Source organism: Scyliorhinus torazame, chromosome 5 (assembly GCF_047496885.1).
Source record: "Scyliorhinus torazame isolate Kashiwa2021f chromosome 5, sScyTor2.1, whole genome shotgun sequence".
Classification (NCBI taxonomy): Eukaryota; Metazoa; Chordata; class Chondrichthyes; order Carcharhiniformes; family Scyliorhinidae; genus Scyliorhinus; species Scyliorhinus torazame.
In genome coordinates this window covers 85,907,642-85,928,398 of record NC_092711.1, presented here as the reverse complement: position 1 = coordinate 85,928,398, position 20,757 = coordinate 85,907,642, and the positions used below count along the sequence as shown (strand labels likewise).

General features: G+C 47.6%; 1 protein-coding gene, 1 long non-coding RNA gene and 1 pseudogene across 2 annotated transcripts in view; 1 reads left to right on the top strand and 2 right to left on the bottom strand.

Annotated features, from left to right (window-relative positions):
- LOC140422652 (uncharacterized) overlaps positions 1 to 10,043 on the bottom strand; it is a 39,648-nt gene extending 29,605 nt beyond the window's left edge. The window contains exons 1-2 of the long non-coding RNA XR_011947539.1: positions 9,550 to 10,043; positions 4,115 to 4,277 (exon numbers count right to left, since the gene is read on the bottom strand). This is a non-coding gene — a long non-coding RNA (uncharacterized lncRNA). The remainder of the gene's footprint in view (positions 1 to 4,114; positions 4,278 to 9,549) is intronic.
- LOC140422651 (uncharacterized) lies at positions 1,635 to 3,763 on the bottom strand (annotated as a pseudogene).
- Positions 10,044 to 13,438: 3,395 nt separating the features above from the next.
- LOC140418759 (uncharacterized) lies at positions 13,439 to 20,656 on the top strand. The gene is made up of 3 exons (XM_072502361.1): positions 13,439 to 13,522; positions 14,938 to 15,021; positions 19,448 to 20,656. Exon 3 carries the CDS (start codon positions 19,560 to 19,562, stop codon positions 20,511 to 20,513), a length of 954 nt encoding a protein of 317 aa, XP_072358462.1. The 5' UTR covers positions 13,439 to 13,522; positions 14,938 to 15,021; positions 19,448 to 19,559; the 3' UTR covers positions 20,514 to 20,656.
- The last annotated feature ends 101 nt before the right edge of the window (positions 20,657 to 20,757 follow it).

Genomic DNA, 20,757 nt, shown 5'->3' with positions numbered 1-20,757 from the left:
CTCGTCACCGGTTGCCATTCCGAAAAATAACCTTTTATCCCAACTCTCTGCCGTCTGCCTGACAGCCAATCGTCAATCCATGTTAGTACCTTGCCTCGAATACCATGGGCCCTTATTTTACTCAGCAGTCTTCCATGAGGCACCTTATCAAAGGCCTTTTGGAAGTCAAGATAGATAACATCCATTGGCTCTCCTTGGTCTAACCTATTTGTTATCTCTTCAAAGAACTCTAACAGGTTTGTCAGGCACGACCTCCCCTTACTAAATCCTTGCTGACTTGTCCTAATCCGACCCTGCACGTCCAAGAATTTAGAAATCTCATCCTTAACAATGGATTCTAGAATCTTGCCAACAACCGAGGTTAGGCTAATTGGCCTATAATTTTCCATCTCTTTCCTTGTTCCCTTCTTGAACAGCGGGGTTACAACAGCGATTTTCCAATCCTCTGGGACTTTCCCTGACTCCAGTGACTTTTGAAAGATCATCACCAACGCCTCCACTATTTCTTCAGCTAGCTCCTTTAGAGCTCTAGGATGCAGTCCACCTGGGCCCGGAGATTTATCAATTTTTAGACGTCTTAGTTACTCTAGCACTTTCTCCTTTGTGATGGCTACCATATTCAACTCTGCCCCCTGACTCTCCGGAATTGTTGGGATATTAGTCATGTCTTCTACTGTGAAGACTGACGCAAAGTACCTATTTAGATGCTCAGCTATTTCCTTGTCTCCCATCACAAAATTACCTGCATCATTTTGGAGCAGCCCAATGTCAACTTTTGCCTCCCGTTTGTTTTTAATGTATTTAAAGAAACGTTTACTATCATTCCTAATGTTACTGGCTAGCCTACCTTCATATTTGATCCTCTCTTTCCTTGTTTCTCTTTTTGTTATCCTCTAACAGGTTTTTGTAGCCTTCCCAACCTTCTGACTTCCCACTACTCTTTGCCACATTATAGGCTTTCTCTTTTGCTTTGATGCATTCCCTAACTTCCTTTGTCAGCCATGGCTGCCTAATCCCCCCTCTGATAACCTTTCTTTTCTTTGGGATGAACCTCTGTACTGTGTCCTCAATTACTACCAGAAACTCCTGCCATTGCTGTTCTACTGTCTTTCCCACTAGGCTCTGCTCCCAGTCGATTTTCGTCAGTTCCTCCCTCATGCCCCTGTAGTTACCTTTATTTAACTGTAACACCTTTACATCTGATTCTACCTTCTTTCTTTCAAATTGGAGATTGAATTCGACCATATTATGATCACTGCCTCCTAAGTGCTCCCTTACTTTAAGATCTTTAATCAAGTCTGGCTCATTACATAACACTATGTCCAGAATGGCCTGCATCAGAGATTAGCGTGCACAATTAAAGCACATGGGATTAAGGGTAGTGTGTTGAGATAGGTAGAAAATTGGTAGGCAGACAGGAAACAAAGAGTAGGAATTAATGGGTCTTTTTCAAATTGGCAGGCAGTGACTAGTGGGGTACCGCAGGGATTGGTGCTCGGGCCCCAGATATTCACAAGATATATTAATGATTGACAAAAGAAATTTAAAGTACCCAATTATTTTTTTCCAATTAAGGTGCAATTTAGCGTGGCCAATTCACTTACCCTGCACATCTTTGGGTTATGGGGGTGAGACTCATGCAGACACGGGGAGAACTTGTCTCCACACAGAGTGGCACGGATTGAACCCTAGTCCTCAGCTCTGTGAGGCAGCAGTGCTAACCACTGCACACCCAATATATTAACGATTTAGATGAGGGAACGACATGCAATATCTCCAAATTTGCAGATGCCAGCAAGTTGCGTGGGTGGGTGAGCTGCAAGGAGGATGCAGAGATCCTTCAGTGTGATTTGCACAAGTTGAGTGAGTGGGCAAATGAATGGCAGATACAGTATAATTTGGAGAAATGCGAGGTTATCCACTTTGGTAGCAAAAACAAGAAGGCAGACTATTAGCTGAATGGCCATAAATTAGGAGAGGGAATGTGCAACAAGACCTGGGTATCCTCGTACACCAGTCACTGAAGGTAAGCATGCAGCTACAGCAGGCGGTAAAGAAGGCAAATGATATGCTAGCCTTCATTGCGAGCGGATTAGAGTACATGAGCAGGGACATCTTGCTGCAATTATACAGGGCCGTGGTGAGGCCACATCTAGAATAGTGTGTGCAGTTTGTCTCCTTATCTGAGGAAGGATGTTCTTGCTCTAGAGGGAGTGCAGCGAAGGTTTACCAGACTGATTCCTGGGATGGTGGGACTGACATACGAGAGATTGAATCAGCTAGGATTGTATTCGCTGGAATTCAGAAGAATGGGGGATCTCATAGAAACCTATAATATTCCAACAGGACTTGACAGGGTAGATGCAGGAAAGGTATTCCCGATGGTGGGAGTATACAGAGATCGCAGTCTGAGGATACGGGGTAGACCATTTAGACAGAGATGAGTAATTTCTTCAACCAGAGAGTGGTGAGCCTGTGGAATTTGTTACCACGGGAAATAGTTGAGGCCAATACATTATTTGTTTTCAAGAAGCAGTTAGATATAGCACTTAGGGCGAAGGGGATCAAAGGATATGGAGAGGAAAGCGGGATTAGGCTATTAAGTTGGATGATAAGCCATGATCATAACGAATGGCAGAGCAGGCGCAAAGGGCCAAATGGTCTCTTCCTGCTCCTATTTTCCATGTTTCTATGTAATCCCTTCCCACACTAAGAGCAGGTGAATGGCCTCTCCCCAGTGTGAACTCGCTGGTGTGTCTGCAGACTGGATAACTGTGTGAATCCATTCCCACAGAGGGAGCGGATAAATGGTTTCTCCCCAGTGTGAACTCGCTCGTGTTCCAGGAGGTTGGACGAATTAACAAATCCCTTCCCACACTGAGAGCAGGTGAACGGTCGCTCCCCAGAGTGAACTCGCTGGTGTGTCCGCAGTTTGCACGGATTACTGAATCCCTTCCCACACTGAGAGCAGGTGAATGGCCTCTCCCCAGTGTGAACTCGCTGGTGTGACTGCAGACTGGATAACTTTGTGAATCCATTCCCACAGAGGGAGCAGGTAAATGGTTTCTCCCCAGTGTGAACTCGCTGGTGTGTCCGCAGGTTGGACGAATTAATGAATCCCTTTCCACACTGAGAGCAGGTGAATGGCCTCTCCTTGGTGTGAACTCGCTGGTGTGACAGCAGGGTGGATAACTGTGTGAATCCATTCCCACAGAGGGAGCAAGTGAACGGCTTCTCCCCAGTGTGAACTCGCTGATGTCTCTGCAGGGTGGCTGAATCACTGAATCCTTTCCCACACTGAGAGCAGGTGAATGGCCTCTCACCAGTGTGAACTCGCTGGTTTGTCTGGAGGGTGGATAACTGTGCGAATCCATTACCACAGAAGGAGCAGGTGAATGGCCTCTCCCCAGTGTGAACTCGCTGGTGTGACTGCAGGGTGGCTGAATCACTGAATGCCTTCCCACACGGAGAGCAGGTGAACGGCCTCACCCCAGTGTGAACTCGCTGGTGTCTCTGCAGGGTGGCTGAATCACTGAATCCTTTCCCACACTAAGAGCAGGTGAATGGCCTCTCCCCAGTGTGAACTCGCTGGTGTGTCTGCAGGGTGGATAACCGAGTGAAACACTTCTCACAGTGAGAGCAGGTGAACGGCCTCTCTCCAGTGTGAATGCGACGATGAGTCTCCAGCTCAGATGGAAATCCGTATCCCTTCCCACAGTCCCCACATTGCCACGGTTTCTCCATGTTTTGGGTCTCCTCATGTCGCTCGAGATTGGACAATCAGTGGAAGCCTTGTCTACACACCAAACATGTGCACTGTCTCTCCTGACTGTGAATGGTATGACATTTTTCAGGCTGTGTAATAGTTGAAGCTCTTTCCACAGTCAGTTCATTAGAACTCTCTCACTCGGGTGTGTGTTGTGTGGGTCTCGGTGCTTTTCCAGTCACACTGATGTTTCCACAGTCAGTTCACTGGAACACTCTCACTCGGGTGTGTGCTGTGAAGGTTTCGGTGCTTTTCCAGTCACACTGATGTTTCCACAGTCAGTTCACTGGAACACTCTCACTTGGGTGTGTGCTGTGAAGGTTTCGGTGCTTTTCCAGTCACACTCACGTTTAAAATCTTTTGAAGCTGACAGATCGGACAAACATTTCTCCTTCTCGCCGATGATATTCAGAGCCCGATGATATCCAGATCAGAAGGAATCGTTTGAGTTTGTCATGAGTTTGATGTGATGTTTGAGACTTCTGTCTGCAATTCCTCCTCTTCCAATATCCTTTAAAAAGAATTTATAAAAATTATCATTACAGGTACAGGACAGAAATTCGGAGCAGACAATTCTGAGGGGCTGTTTCGCACAGGGCTAAATTGCTGGCTTTTAAAGCAGACCAAGGCAGGCCAGCAGCACGGTTCAATTCCCGTAACAGCCTCCCCGAACAGGCGTTGGAATGTGGCGACTAGGGGCTTTTCACAGTAACTTAATTTGAAGCCTACTTGTGACAATAAGCGATTTTAAGACCATAAGACATAGGAGCGGAAGTAAGGCCATTCGGCCCATCGAGTCCACTCCGCCATTCAATCATGGCTGATTTCAACTCCATTTACCCGCTCTCTCTCCATAGCCCTTAATTCCTCGAGAAATCAAGAATTTATCAACTTCTGTCTTAAAGACACTCAACGTCCCGGCCTCCACCGCCCTCTGTGGCAATGAATTCCACAGACCCACCACTCTCTGGCTGAAGAAATTTCTCCTCATCTCTGTTCTAAAGTGACTCCCTTTTATTCTAAGGCTGTGCCCCCGGGTCCTAGTCTCCCCTGCTAATGGAAACAACTTCCCTACGTCCACCCGATCGAAGCCATTCATTATCTTGTAAGTTTCTATTAGATCTCCCCTCAACCTCCTAAACTCCAATGAATATAATCCCAGGATCCTCAGACGTTCATCGTATGTTAGGCCTACCATTCCTGGGATCATCCGTGTGAATCTCTGCTGGACCTGCTCCAGTGCCAGTATGTCCTTCCTGAGGTGTGGGGCCCAAAATTGCTCACAGTATTCTAAATGGGGCCTAACTAATGCTTTATAAAGCTTCAGAAGTACATCCCTGCTTTTATATTCCAAGCCTCTTGAGATGAATGACAACATTGTATTTGCTTTCTTAATTACGGACTCAACCTGCAAGTTTACCTTTAGAGAGTCCTGGACTAGGACTCCCAAGTCCCTTTGCACTTCAGCATGATGAATTTTGTCACCGTTTAGAAAATAGTCCATGCCTCTATTCTTTTTTCCAAAGTGCAAGACCTCGCACTTGCCCACGTTGAATTTCATCAGCCATTTCTTGGACCACTCTCCTAAACTGTCTAAATCTTTCTGCAGCCTCCCCACCTCCTCCATACTACCTGCCCCTCCACCTATCTTTGTATCATCGGCAAACTTAGCCAGAATGCCCCCAGTCCCGTCATCTAGATCGTTAATATATAAAGAGAACAGCTGTGGCCCCAACACTGAACCCTGCGGGACACCACTCGTCACCGGTTGCCATTCCGAAAAAGAACCTTTTATCCCAACTCTCTGAGATCAACGACCTTCCCAAAACAAAAAAATCTATCCGGGAGTACACTTTATGGACGTGGGAGAAGAAGGAATACTCCCTAGCCCTGGGTCTAAGAAATCGCCATGGATCCACTCCCCCCATTTGGTCCATAAACCCCTTAAGTACCTTGGCCGCTGCCGGCCTTCTTCCAGTCCTTGAGCTGGATCTATCTAGCCCCGGGTCCAGCACCGTATTGAAGTCCCCTCCTAAAATCAAATTTCCTGCCTCCAGGTCCGGAATACGCCCCAGCATCCGTCTCATGAACCCCGCATCGTCCCAATTTGGGGCATACACATTAACCAACATGACCTCCATTCCCTAAAGCCTACCACTCACCATTACATATCTACCTCCACTATCTGCTACGATGTTCTTTGCTTCAAATGCTACCCGTTTCCCCACCAAAATGGCCACCCCTCTGTTCTTTGCGTCCAGTCCTGAGTGGAACACCTGTCCCACCCATCCTTTCCTTCGCCTAACTTGGTCCGCCACCTTTAGGTGCGTCTCTTGGAGCATAACCACGTCTGCCCTTAGTCCTTTCAAATGCGCGAGCGCTCGGACCCTTTTTATCAGTCCATTCAGGCCTCTCATGTTCCACGTGATCAGCCTCACTGGGGGGCTACCTGCCCCCCTCCCGTGTCGACTAGCCATTACCTTCTCTAGGCCAGTCCCATATCCTGCCTCTGCGCTCCCGCTCGCTCCCCCAGCGTCGCATTCCGCCCCCGACAACCCTCTCTTTAGCCATTTCCTTTTGGATTTCCACAGCAGCAACCCAGTTGTCCCCTTCTCCCCCCCCCCCTCCCGCTGGATCCCTATCTAGCTTGATTGCTCCCCCCATATCACTTCCGTAAGTCAGCTGACTTCAACTGACCCCGGCTACTCCTGCTCGCTCCTCGGCCCCCCCGGTGTGAGGGAACTCCCATCCGCCTTGCGCCTGTTTTCCCGCCTTATTCTTTCTGGCGCGGGAACATCCCTTTACCTGACCCGCCTCTTATGGCACAGCTCCCTTTCCCCTCCCCCTCTCCTTCCCCATTCTCTGACTATGTCCCGCCTTTCCCCTCACCGGCGCCCACATTTCCCCAGTGACCCCCCCTTCCCTGTTTACTTCCCGATTAACTTTCACCATCCCATTAACAAAAACAATAATAACAACAATAACAGTTCCCTGCAGCATCAGTCCCTCAGTTCCGGTCCAGTTTCTCTTCATTGATGAAGGACCATGCTTCCTCCGCCGTCTCGAAATAATAGTGTCTCTCCTGATGTGTGACCCATAGTCTTGCCGGCTGCAGCATCCCAAACTTCACCTTCCTTTTGTGCAAAACCTCTTTGGCTCGGTTGAAGCTCGCCCTCCTTCTCGCCACCTCCGCACTCCAATCCTGGTAGATCCTTACCGCCGCATACTCCCATCTGCTACTCCGCACCTTTTTAGCCCATCTCAGGACCTCTTCTCTGTCCTTAAGGCGGTAGAATCGCACGATTATCGCCCTCGGTGGTTCTCCCGCTTTTGGTCTTCTCGCCGGGATCCGATTTGCCCACTCCACCTCCATGGGGCCCGCAGGGGCCTCAGCACCCATCAGTGAGCTCAGCATCTTACTTGCGTACGCTCCACAGTCCACTCCTTCCACACCCTCCGGGAGACCTAGTATCCTAAGGTTCTTCCTTCGCGCTCCATTTTCAAGGGCCTCAATCCTATCAGCACACTTTTTATGAAGTGCCTCGTGCGTCTGAGTCTTGACTGCCAGGCCCAGGACCTCGTCCTCAATACCTGATACCTTCTGCTCCACCACACGAAGTTCAGTCTCCTGGGTCTTTAAAGTCTCCTTAAGCCCCTCAATTGCCTGTAACAACGGGGTCATTACCTCCTTGTTCAGCAGGTCCTCGCACCGTTTCACCACCTCGTCCTGCTCAGGCCCCCATGTCACCTGTGGTTTCTCCGCCGCCATTTTGTTCCACTCCCTCTGACCTTCTGGCTGCAGATTCTTCTGGCTGCAGCCGCCGCCGCCGGTTTTTCCCTCCGTCGTTCGGGGGGGACGGGGGGGGACTCCCTTCCCTCGCGCCTCGCACCGGGTTTTACGGCCGTCCAAGTCCCCGTTGGGGCTCTTAAAAGAGCCCGAAGTTCCGTCGGAGCTGGAGCCGCCGAAAAGTGCGGCTAGCTCATCCCTGCCGCAACCGGAAGTCTGGCAACGCTAAATTGCCCACTAATTGTAAAAAATGAATTGCGTACTCTAAATTTATATTTTAAAAAAAAGAAGAGACAATCCTTTTTTCAAATAAATTTCGAGTGACCAATTATTTTTTTCCAATTAATGTGCAATTTAGCATGGCCAATCCACGTACCCTGCACATGTTTGGGTTGTGGATGTGAGACGTACGCAAACACGGGAAGAATGTGCAAACTCCACACGGACAGTGACCCAGGGCTGGGATCGAACACGGGTCCTTGGCACCGTGAGGCAGCAATGCTAACCATGGTGCGAGCAGAGACCATTCTTTTCGTCAGGCAAATAAATGCGTCAACCTGTTAAGGCGATGGGTGGGAGGAGTTGGAAACACTTTGTGGAGCCGCGAACCTACATGAAAATATTTTTTCCCCAATTAATGTGGTTCAAGTTTCGGCTCAAATCATCAATGAGGACTCTGATCTCTGGCAAGGAAGGAAACCCTGACAGGTGGGCAGGGAGGATTCACAAACACCCGCTGGAGGCCCCAAACCCCCATAAGACCCATTGATTTTATTGTCAGTCTGCAGACAGGAGCTGGCGAACTGAACCCAGGCAGAGGAGAGGGAGGGAGAAAACTGGGAGTGGAGGAAAGAAATGATGCAGATGGGTTTGGATTTCAGCCCAGGGAGGAGGGAGAGTGTGTGGGACGGGGAAAAATGTCCCAGAGAAACTAGAATTATCTGTTCAGAATTTCTTTCCTGGATTGACAGTGATGGCATTCGTTTATTTTTAATTTAAAAAAAATTTAGCGAGGCCAATTCACTGACCCTTCACATCTTTTTGGATTGTGGCAGTGAGTCCCACACAGACACAGGGAGAATGTGCAAACTCCTTACGGACAGTGACACAGGGCTGGGATCAAACCCGGATCCTTGGCTAACGACTGAGCCACAGTGCCTGGCCCTAGTGATGACTTTTTTAAACTTCTTTTTCAGGATATTACAAGGGGAGGATTTACAGATGGAAACACAAATCAAACTTCACATCAAGATTTAACAGAGTCACTCCATTCATCAGGACCTGAATATCATTGGCCTGTGAATGTGGAAGAATAAATGTTTGTCTGTTCTGTCTGTAGGAAAAGATTTTCTTCTGAAAAAAATAAATTTAGAGTACCCAATTTATTTTTCCAATTAAGGGGCAATTTTAGCGTGGCCAATCCACCTACCCTGAACATCTTTGGGTTGTGGAGGTGAGACCCACGCAGATACGGGAAGAATGTGCAAACTCCACAGAGACAGTGACCCGGGGCCAGCATCGATACCACATCCTCCGCGTCATAGGCAACAGTGCTAACCACTGCACCACCGTGCCGCCCCTAGGGTTGTGTTTTTCTGACATGGGTTTCCGTGTGGCTGAACAGAGCCACACATGGGGTCAGACATCTGTTGAGTTCGTGGGATCCATGGAGCAGAATTTGCTTGTTTCTTTCCTTCTCTGTTGCTAGAGGGGCAATGGGAGGTCAAGTACCAAGACAAAGGGTAATGCAGTTTGCTGGCCAGGTTGTCTCCATTCTGAGCAACGTGGAATAAGCTTCTCCCAATAATTGAAAATATTGCCCCCAACAAACATGGCGGCCGCACATGCGCTCTCCTGCTCATTGTCCCGAGTAAAGATGGCGGTCGTTATTCCGAACCGATCACCAGACCCTCTCGTTCCCGCTCCGTGAAATGCGATAACTAGGTTTTTCCGGGTATGGGCTTGCACAACATGTTTAATAAACTTTTACACCCACCAGCCACACCTATCGCTCCCTGCGTTGCACAATATTCCTCTTATCCTTTGTGGATCCGAGATAAAATCATCTCTCCATCGCCATTACCCGCACTGCGCATGCTTCATTCTAAGTCCCATCCTCATTCACTCCGAATGGTTGGAGGATCATCCGCTCCCGCTCGGTCCTCCAGTCCCGCCCCCTCTTCCTATTGAGCCGGAGCTGCCGTCAATCACTGCCCATTGTGATGTGGGCATGCGCAGTGCGGCTCATGTCCAGAGACAGAGCGGTCTCGCTCCGTACGCGCGCGCCCAGTCCCACACTTCGTCCACACGGGCCTGTGTCAGGAAAAAGCCCGAGCAGCTTTCACCAGTTCAGCTTCGGAATCGGGGGTTGGACGGGGTTTTTATGAAGCCGCCCGACACATGCGCCGGCTCCATCTCTCCCTCATGACATATCCGGCGGTATCAGATCGACTGAGAATTTCCAAACAACCGGAGCTACTCCAGGCACTGCGCATACGGTCGTCATGTCCGGGGAGTGATTGACGGCAGCTCCGGGCCAATTGCAATAGGAGGCGGGAGTGGAGGACCCAACGGGTCCTCCAAACAATTGGAGGAATGGGGGGCGGGGCTGAGCGCGGATCTCCCTCATTGGCTGAAACTCTGCATCATTTTGAAAACTGATTTGTCTCAACTCCAGAAGAAAATTGGACCTTTCTGTTTGTGGCTTTAAACGGATTCTTCATGTTGTTGCAGGAAAGTGGGGTCTGTGGAATGTTAGGTTTTACACAGCACACGGTCAGCCTGCGGTTTCACGCTGGGTAAAGAACCTGCAAACAAGGCAAGAGAATAAACAATTAATGGTAGGACCCTAGAGGATCAGAGGGACCTTGGTGGGCATATCCATCGGTCCCTGAAGACAGGAGGTCAGATAGAAAAGGTGATTAAAAAGGAATATGGAATACTTGTCTTTATTAACTGAGGCATAGAATATAGGACCAGGGAGGTTATAATGGAGCTGTATAAAATGCTGGTTAGACCACAGCTGGAGTAGTGTGCGCAGTTCTGGAAGGAAGTGATTGCACTTGAGAGGATGCAGAGTAGATTCACCAGGATGTCCTGGGCTGGAGTATTTCAGCTAACAAGAGAGACTGGATCGGCTGGGAGTTTTCCTTGGTGCAGAGATGGCTGAGGCGGTCCTGATTGAGGTATATAAAATTATTCAGTGAATTAGTGGTGAATAGATGGCGTGAATAGGAAGGACCCTTTCCCCTGCGTGGAAGAGTCAATAACCAGTGGGCATAGGAGGAAACTTTCCCCTTACTGGAGGGGTCAATAAGCAGGGGCATAGATTTCAGGTAATGGCAGGAGGTTTATAGGAGATGCGAAGAAACACGTTTTCACCCAGAGGGTGGTGGGAATCTGGAACTCACTGACTGAAAGTGTGGTAGAGAATGTAAACTTCACAACATTTAAGAAGTATTTAGATGAGCATTTGAAATGCCATTGCATGGAAGGCAACAGACTAAGTGCTGGAAAATGGGATTAGAGTAAATCGGTGCTTGATGGCTGGCGGAGACACGATGGGTCAAAGCGCCTCTTTCACTCCTGGAAAAACTCTCTGACTCTAATCATACCATTCAAATCAATGGAATTCTCAGCAACCTCATTGGGGAGGAAGGTTGCTTACACCTAATGATAAGCAGCACTCATTTGAAATCCATATTGACTATTCATTGTTATGTTTATCTTTCCCAGATTTTAAAAGTTCCTTCCTTTACTCAGGATTCAATTATTTACCAATGTGAAGCTAATTGTTTCATAATTTCCTGGGCATGTTCTGTCCGCCATTTTAAATATAGGAATTACATTACTGAGCTGCCTGTCTTTTAGAACTGAACATTTTTAATGAATTATTAAATATGAGCAGTAATGTCTCTCCCCTAGAATCTTTAAAAATACGTGGAAGTAATCCATTTGGATCAGGGGCTTTATCCCCTTTGAGTTTGATTAGTGTAATCAATAATCACCTCATCATTCAATGTCCTGTTGACCTGTTCTATCTCCTTGGGAAACAATGATGCAAAGTAATTATTTAATATTTCTGTTATTTCTCTATTGTTCCTAGTGGTATTATCCTGTCTGAACCTTAATGCTCCGGAATGCTTCACAGCGCCAGGGTCCCAGTTCGATTCCCAGCTTGGGTCACTGTCTGTGCGGAGTCTGCATGTTCTCCCTGTGTCTGTGTGGGTTTCCTCCGGATGCTCCGATTTCCTCCCACAAGTCCCGAAAGACATGCTGTTGGCAATTTGGACATTCTGAATTCTCCCTCAGTGTACCCGAACAGGCCCCAAGATGTGGCGACAAGGGGCATTTCACAGTAACTTCATTGCAGTGTTAATGTAAGCCTCTATGTGACAAGAAAGATTATTATTATTTACTTTCCTCCTAATGTTAACTGGCTGGAGTTTAATCTTCAAAATATATGTTGGTTTTTGTGATGGCAGGGTCCCTTTTGAATTCATCATCTGTGAACTTATCCTTCGATTTAAAAACTCCCAAAGAAACTGGTGAACAATAAAATTATGAATTTTTACTTCAGTCCTAAGTTGTTTTTGTAAAAAAACTCTACAATTCAGTGTCTGAACGGTTCCTCTGATTAACATCTCCAATTAGAAAATGCTGATTAATCCTCACTGACTGACACATTCTTCACAGTGACATCTCCATTATGAAAGTAATTATCAATTAAAATAAAGCAGGTCAATATTTTGCAAGAACATCAATGAAAATAAAAATAAATAATCTTTATTGTCATAAGTAGGCTTACATTAACACTGCAATGAAGTTACTGTGAAAATCTCCTAGTCGCCACACTCCAGTACCTGTTCAGGTGAATGTTCAATTCACCTAACAAGCACCTTTCGGGGAGAACGTGCAGATTCTACATAGGCAGTGACCCAAGCGGGAATTGAACCCGGGACCCTGGTGCTACCACTGTCCTACCATGCCGCCCTAATGATGCTGTTTGATGCGCACGTTGTCATCATAGTGACTGATTGGCAGCAGACTCTTGCCAGTCATTATGGTCAATGCTTATCACATAAGTGGGGAGTGAACTTGAGTCGAGGAAATTCAGAGACCGAGAAGGCAGCACCCAGTTATTAGCCTTGGCCAGAACATCCGCTTTTTCAGCATTGTTTCTCCAGAGCTATTAAATCTCGATTGTCTCACAGGAAAGAAACACAGGTTGAGGTGCTGTTGGAGATCCTGGTGCATCCTCAGCCACCAATAGTAATTATATATAAAATAGAGGACTTGAAATAGATGAAGGTAGGTGATATGATCAATAAGTTTGCAGATGGAAAATTGTTGGTGTAATAACTGGCGAGAAGAAAAGCCTTAAATTACGGGATGAAACAGATGGGCTGGTCATATGGGCAGAACAGTGGCAAATGGAATTTAACCAGAAAAGTGGTAGCTCTTGTACAGAATCAGTACAGATACGATGTGCCGAGTGACTTCCATCTGTGCTGGATCATTCCAGAAAACACTCAACATTCAGTATCACGAGCAAGAGAGAAGAAGATGGAAGAATTACTGATTCTGGAATTGAACCCAACAAGAGTTTGCATCTTCTGGGGAGGAGAGAGGAAGGGCCCATTGGGAAAAAAGAACTTAAGTTCTGCATTGTTCCACAGGAGAGCAGCATTTAATCATTTTGAGAAATGGAGATCAGCGGAATATTATTATTGACAATAATTTTTTTGATTATTTTTAGAAATTGGTAACCCAAGTTATTTTGTATTGACTGTTTACAGTTTCAATGGTGCGGCGGTTACCCAACATTCCCTGCGGCTGTGAATGTGCCCTATTCACGCCCCAGGAGCCCACTGCGCAGACGCAATGCTGGGCTGTATCAGAGCATGCGCAGTGTCACTTGCTCGGACGTCTGCGAGTGCGGGAACGGCTGTTTCGGGCGGAGAGACTCGGTGAGGCGGAGGGAGGAATGGACCCGGGAGGGGAGGGAGTGAAGGCTTCATAAACACCCCCTGCTGGTCACAAGGCCGGAATAAGACCCTGAAAAATCCGCGTTTGTAGCTGCGGAGCTTTTATCCGGTATCAGGCCCAGATCTACGGCCACCATCTTTGTTTCGCTCCGGCTGAGGGGCCATCTTGATGACGTAACAGAGGCGGTGCTTCAGGATCCGATGACCAGGAAAGAAAATCATTGTCTCGATGATTGACAGGCCTCTCCAGAGTGGGGAGGTGGGAATGCCATGTGTGGCAATCCGGAGAACAGAAGAATAATAACATCAGAATTAGCAGCAGGGACACGCCATTCGGCCTATTGACACTGCTCTGCCATTCCATAAAGGCATGGCAGATCCAAATTGCATTTTCCTGCCTTCCCCAAAAAACCTTTGACTCACTAGTCGATAACAAAAGACTAACTTAGCTTTGAGTATACTTTGACCCAGCACCACTGCTCTCTGGGAAAGAGAATTCCACAAACTCAGCTTTGACAAAGAGTTATCCAAACTCAAAACGTTAGCTCCCTTTTCTCTCCCCAGATACAGTCAGACCTGCTGAGATTGTTCAGTATTTTCTGTTTTTGTTTCAGATTCCAGCATCTGCAGTAATTTGCTTTTATCCACAGACTGATGACCCTCTGAGAGAAGACATTTCTTCTTATCTCAGTATCAAATTGGAGAACTCTTATCTTTAAATTGTCCCCCTTAGTTCTTGGATCCCCATGTGGGAATATATTCTTTCAGCAAAACCCCTCAGAATCTTAGATGTTTCAATACGATCACCTCTCTGAACTTCTGAGTTCTTCTGAACTCCATCGGTACAGACCAAACAGGCTCAATCTTGCTCCATAAAACAAACTCTCCTATCCCAGGAATCAGACAAATGAAACTTCACTGAACTGCCTCCAAAGCAAGTAGAACCCGCATTAAATAATCCTGGGACATGAGCATTGCTGTCTCACGGCACCGAGGTCCCAGGTTCGATCCCGGCTCTGTCCGTGTGGAGTTTGCACATTCTCCCCGTGTTTGCGTGGGTTTCACCCCCACTACCCAAAGATGTGCAGGGTAGGTGGATTGGCCATGCTAAATTGCCCCTTCATTGTAAAAAATGAATTGGGTACTCTAAATTTTTTTTTAAAAAGTAATCCTGGGACTGGCAACAAGGGGGGGAGAATGTTTGGAATTTCTATTCTGGACTCGAAGAGTGATGGATTTTGGAAACTCCTTTTCATAGATTATCATAGAATTCACAGTGCTTTTACCGGGGGTTAGGGGAGGATTTACACCCAGCAACTCAAACCAAGATAAATGTTCTCTGATCTTAATTTCTAACCTTGACTAGCATTTCTGACCATTGTCATTTCCTTTGACAGCTGCTTCCAAAGCTTCTGATATCTTTCCAGCCGAAGGTTGCAGCAGGAGATTTTAAACTTGAAAACACTGAAATTGTGACAGACGTGAGTATTATTATTATTAATAATGATAAATTTAGACTACCCAATTATTTGTTTCCAATTAAGGGGCAATTTAGCATGGCCAATCCGAAGCTGGCACTCCCACTGCAGACTTTGGTGTTGCGAGGTTGTTGCTGTGGTGAAAAGTGGCTGCTGCTGTTGCTGTTCTCTCTATTGCTGTTGCTGCTGCTCTCTCTCTCTCTCTCTCTCTCTCTCTCTCTCTCTCTCTGCTGCTGTTGCTCAGTTTGCTGCCTGTTTTCAGTGCTGGTTGCTGCTGAGTTGTCTGGAGGAAGGAGAGGGGATAGAAGGAAGGAGAGAAGAACAACAACAATGAGGCGACTTCAACAACAAGGTGGGAGTAAACCCCTTTGGACTGCGTGTTGCTGGCCCCCCTCCCGGGTTGAGGGCCCAGCCCATTCTTCCCAACTGATAACATCTGCCTTCAGCGAGGATAAAACCTTCCTTATTCTATCCGCTGTGCTTGTCCCGGGACAGGGGGTTCGAGTGGGCAGTGTGTTTGCTGAGCCCCCTCCCGGACTGAAGACCCCACACACCAGCAGGTAGGAGGTCATTGGGTGGTCGTTCCAGGGTGGGAGCACGGACTGTGTTTTTGCTGAGTCCTACTTGGGCCGAAGACCTCGCGAACCAGAGCCACTTCACTCCTTGTGAACCTGCTTCTGGGCCTGGCCAAGCACGTCAGTTATAGGTCCAGGCAGTGGGCGACCTAGGGGGTCATCTGACCAGACTGTTTGCCCCTTTTCCGCGGCTACATTCGCAGGTGGGTGTCCCTAGTTGGGGGTGAAACCCACGCAGACACTGGGAGAATGTGCAAACTCCACAGGGACAGTGACCCAGGGCCGGGATCGAACACGGGTCCTGGGGCTGTGAGGCAGCAGTGCTAACCACTGTGGCATGGTGGTTAGCACCGTTGCTTCACAGCGGCAGGGATCCGGGTTCGATTCCCAGCTTGGGTCAGTGTCTGTGCAGAGTCTGCACGTTTTCCCCGTGTCTGCTGTGGGTTTCCTCCGGGTGCTGCGGTTTCCTCCCACAAGTCCCGAAAAACGTGCTTGTTAGGTGAATTGGACATTCTGAATTCTCCCTCTGTGTACCCGAACAGGCGCCGGAGTGTGGTGACTTGGGGATTTTCACAGTAACTTCATTGCAGTGTTAATGTAAGCCTACTTGTGACACTGATAAATATTATTATTATCTGGAGCAATCCAGTCAGAGTCATTCTCCTGCTCTGTCTCTGCACCCTCACAGCTTTATTTCTCTCGGGGATCTATCCAATTTTTAAAAATATATATTTTTTGTGTCTTTTTAGTCTATTTCCAAACTCCGTCCTAGGCAGCAAGTTTAAGGTCATTGCCACTGGCTTTGTAAAAACATTCTTCCTCACACCTCCTGGACCATTTACATGCATAGATACGGAGCAACGTCGAAAATAGGAGCAGGAGGAGACCAAAGGACAAAGAAAACTACAGCACAGAAACAGCCCCTTTGGCCCTCCAAGCCCGTGCCGACCATGCTGCCTGTCTAAACTACAATCTTCTACACTTCCTGGGTCCGTATCCCTCTATTCCCATCCTATTCATGTATTTGTCAAGATGCCCCTTAAATGTCACTATTGGCCCTGCTTCCACCAGCTCCTCCAGCAGCGAGTTCCAGGCACCCACTACCCTCTGTGTAAAAAAACTTGCCTCGTACATCTACTCTAAACCTTGCCCCTCGCACCTTAAACCTATGCCCCCTAGTAATTGACCCCTCTACCCTGGGGAAAAGTCTCTGACTATCCATTCTGTCTATGCCCCTCATAATTTTGTAGACCTCTATCAGGTCGCCCCTCAACCTCCGTCGTTCCAGTGAGAACAAACCAAGTTTATTCAACTGCTCCTCATAGCTAATGCCCTCCATACCAGGCAACATTCTGGTAAATCTCTTCTGCACCCTCTCTAAAGCCTCCACATCCTTCTGGTAGTGTGGCGACCAGAATTGAACACTATACTCCAAGTGTGGCCTAACTAAGGTTCTATACAGCTGCAACATGACTTGCCAATTCTTATACTCAATGCCCCGGTCAATGAAGGCAAGCCTGCCGTATGCCTTCTTGGCTACCTTCTCCACCTGTGTTGCCCCTTTCAGTGACCTGTGGACCTGTATTCCTAGATCTCTCTGATTTTCAATACTCTTGAGGGTTCTACCATTCACGGTATATTCCCTACCTGCATTAGACTTTCCAAAATGCATTATCTCACATTTGTCCAGATTAAACTCCATCTGCCATCTCTCCGTCCAAGTCTACAAACAATCTAAATCCTGCTATATCCTCTGACAGTCCTCATCGCTATCCGCAATTCCACCAACCTTTGTGTCGTCTGCAAACTTACTAATCAGACCAGTTACATTTTCCTCCAAATCATTTATATATACTACAAACAGCAAAGGTCCCAGCACTGATCCCTGCGGAACACCACTAGTCACAGCCCTCCAATCAGAAAAGCTCCCTTCCATTGCTACTCTCTGCCTTCTATGACCTAGCCAGTTGTGTATCCACCTTGCCAGCTCACCCCTGATCCCATGTGACTTCACCTTTTGTACCAGTCTACCATGGACCAGGGACCATTTGGCCCTTCGGGCCTGCTCCACTATTCATTACCATCAGAGCTGATTAGGCTCAATAGCCTAATCCCGCTTTCCCCCCCCCCCCCATATCCTTTGATCCCCTTCACCCTCAGTGCTTATCTAACTGCTTCTTGAAAACATGCACTGTTTTGGCCTTAATTAGTTCCTGTGGCGATGAATTCCATCGGCTCACCACTCTGGGTAAATAAATTTCTCCTCATCTCTGTCCTAAATGGTCTACCCCGCACCCTCAGACTGCGACTCCTATTTCTGGACACACCCACTATCAGGAACATCCTTCCTGAATCTACTCTGACTCGCCCTGTTTTTTTTTAACATCAATTTAGAGTGCCCAATTTTTATTTTTGCAATTAAGGGGCAATTTTAGCATAGCTAATCTACCTACCCTGCACATCTTTGGATTTGTGGGGGTGCGACCCACACAAACACAGGGAGAATGTGCAAACTCCACACAGACAGTGACCCGGGGCTGTGATCGAACCCGGGTCCTCGGCGACAGGAGGTAGCTGTGCTAACCACTGCGCCACCCACTTTTTAAAAGTTTCTCTGAGATTACCCCTCATTCTTTTAAACTCCAGCGAATACCATCCGAACCAATGCAACCTAATCTGCACATCTTTGAACTGTGGGAGGAAACCAACACAGACAAGGGGAGAAAGTGCAAACTCCACACAGTCAGGGTGGGAATTTAACCCAGGTCCCTGGTGCTGTGAGGCAGCAGTGCTAAGTACTATGACACCCCCTGTCTTGCGACCCTCAAGGGAAAAACAAATCCTTATCCCCATCTGAAATGGGTGACCCCTCATTTTGCAACAGTGATCCCCTTGTTCCAGATTCTCCCACAAGAGGAAACATCCTCTCCACATCCACCCTGTCAAAACCCCTCAGGATCTTGTATCGTTCACTCCAGGTTTTACCCAAAACTTTAAATCTGTGTCCCGACTGCTTGTACGATTAGTGAATGGAAACAGAGTTTCTTTGTCCACCCGATGGAAATCTGGCATAATCTTGTGTCTCTGAATCAAATCTCCCCTCAACCTCCTTTGCTGGAACCATTCTGGGAAATCTCCTCTGCACCTTCTCCAAGAACCTTCACATCCTTCCTGAAGAGTGGTGACCAGAGCTTTATAAAGATTCACAGAATAGAATTAGAACCATAGAATTTCTACAGTGCAGAAGGAGGCCATTTGGCCCATCGAGTCTGCACTCCTTCTCTGAAAGGGCACCTTGCCTAGGCCCACACCCCTACCCTGTCCCTGTAACTCCATAGCCCCACCTAACCTGCACATCCCTGGACACTAAGGGGCAATTTATCAAGGCCACTCCACCTAACTTTCCCTTCTTTGGACTGTTGGAGAAAACCTGAGCACCGGGTGGAAACCCACGCAGACACGGGGAGAAAGTGCAAACTCCACACAGACAGACACCAAGGCCGGAATTGAACCCGGGTCCCTGGTGCTCTGAGGTAGCAGTGCTAACCACCGTGCCGCCAGAAGCATAGTTTTGGTGTCAATATTACTGTTTATGAAACTCGAGATCGAATTTGCTTTGCCAACTGCTCTCTTAATATGTCTTGTAGATATACAAAATTCCTCTTCACCTCTTTCTCTCTCCCCCCAAAGAGTCCAGTTGGGTTTTTACAACAATTGAGCAGTTTTCATGGTCACTTTTTCCAGTGCCGGCCCCACAAATGACCAGATTCAATCAGCTCAATTTCACAACCTGCCTTTGTATTTTTGTGGGTTCTCTCTCATTCCCTATTTTCTGTTTTGAATCCGTTCCACAGGGTGTTCGAAGGGGAGGCTTCAAAGTCCGGAAACTCAAACCAAGCATCACATCAGGATCTGACTGAGTCCTCAATTTATCATATCCTGAATATCAGCGGAATATCATTGAGCATGGAAGGAAAAAGCATCATTCACAGTGCGGGGAAACCGTACACGTGTTGTGTGTGTGGACGAGGATTCAGTCAATCATCAGGCCTCACAAGCCACAAATGCAGTCACACTGAGGAGAAACCGTGGAAATGTGCGGACTGTGGGAAAGGATTCACTGTCCCATCCAAGCTGGAAACTCATCGACACAGTCACACTGGGGAGAGACCATTCACCTGTTCCAAGTGTGGGAAGGGATTTACTAAGTCATCCCACCTGCTGAGTCACCAACGAGTTCATACAGATGAGAGACCATTTCAATGTCCAGACTGTGGGAAGTGCTATAAAAGTTCTGCGGAACTGATGCGCCATCAACCTGTTCACACTGACGAGAGACCGTTTAGTTGCTCTGACTGTGGGACTGGGTTCAGACGATCATCTGACCTCACTGCACATCAGCGAAGTCACACTGGGGAGAGACCATTCACCTGCTCCGAGTGTGGGAAGGGATTTACTATTTCAGCCCACCTGTTGAATCACCAGCGAGTTCACACTGATGAGAGACCATTTCAATGTCCAGACTGCTGGAAGTGCTATAAACATTCTGGGAATCTGATGAGCCATCAACGTGTTCACACTGACGAGAGACCGTTCAGGTGCTCTCACTGCGGCACTGGGTTCAGACGATCATCTCACTTCATTGCACATCAGCGAATTCACACTGGGGAGAGGCCATTCCCCTGCTCCAAGTGTGGGAAGGGATTCACTCAGTCATCCGCTCTCTCCACACACCAGCGAATTCACACTGGGGAGAGACCATTCACCTGCTCCGAGTGTGGGAAGGGATTCACTCAGTCATCCGCTCTGTCCAGACACCAGCGAGTTCACACTGAGGAGAGACCATTCACCTGCTCCGAGTGTGGGAAGGGATTCACTCAGTTATCCCACCTGCTGAGTCACCAACGAGGCCACAAGTAACCACAGTGATTGAATTTTGCTGTTACTCACATTCAGGACTGAACCATATTCATTTGGGTCTCTTTCTGCTGATAACAATTCCAGCCCATTTTTGGGGCTAATATTCTGTCTAAAAGTCAAATAAATTAGATTTGTGTCAAATATACAGTGTGTTGAAACTTTTTAATTACTCTGACACAAGTTAGTTCCTTTTGAAGTACTCTCGCTCTCCCCTGTCTCTTCCACCCTCACCTCCAACAAGAAG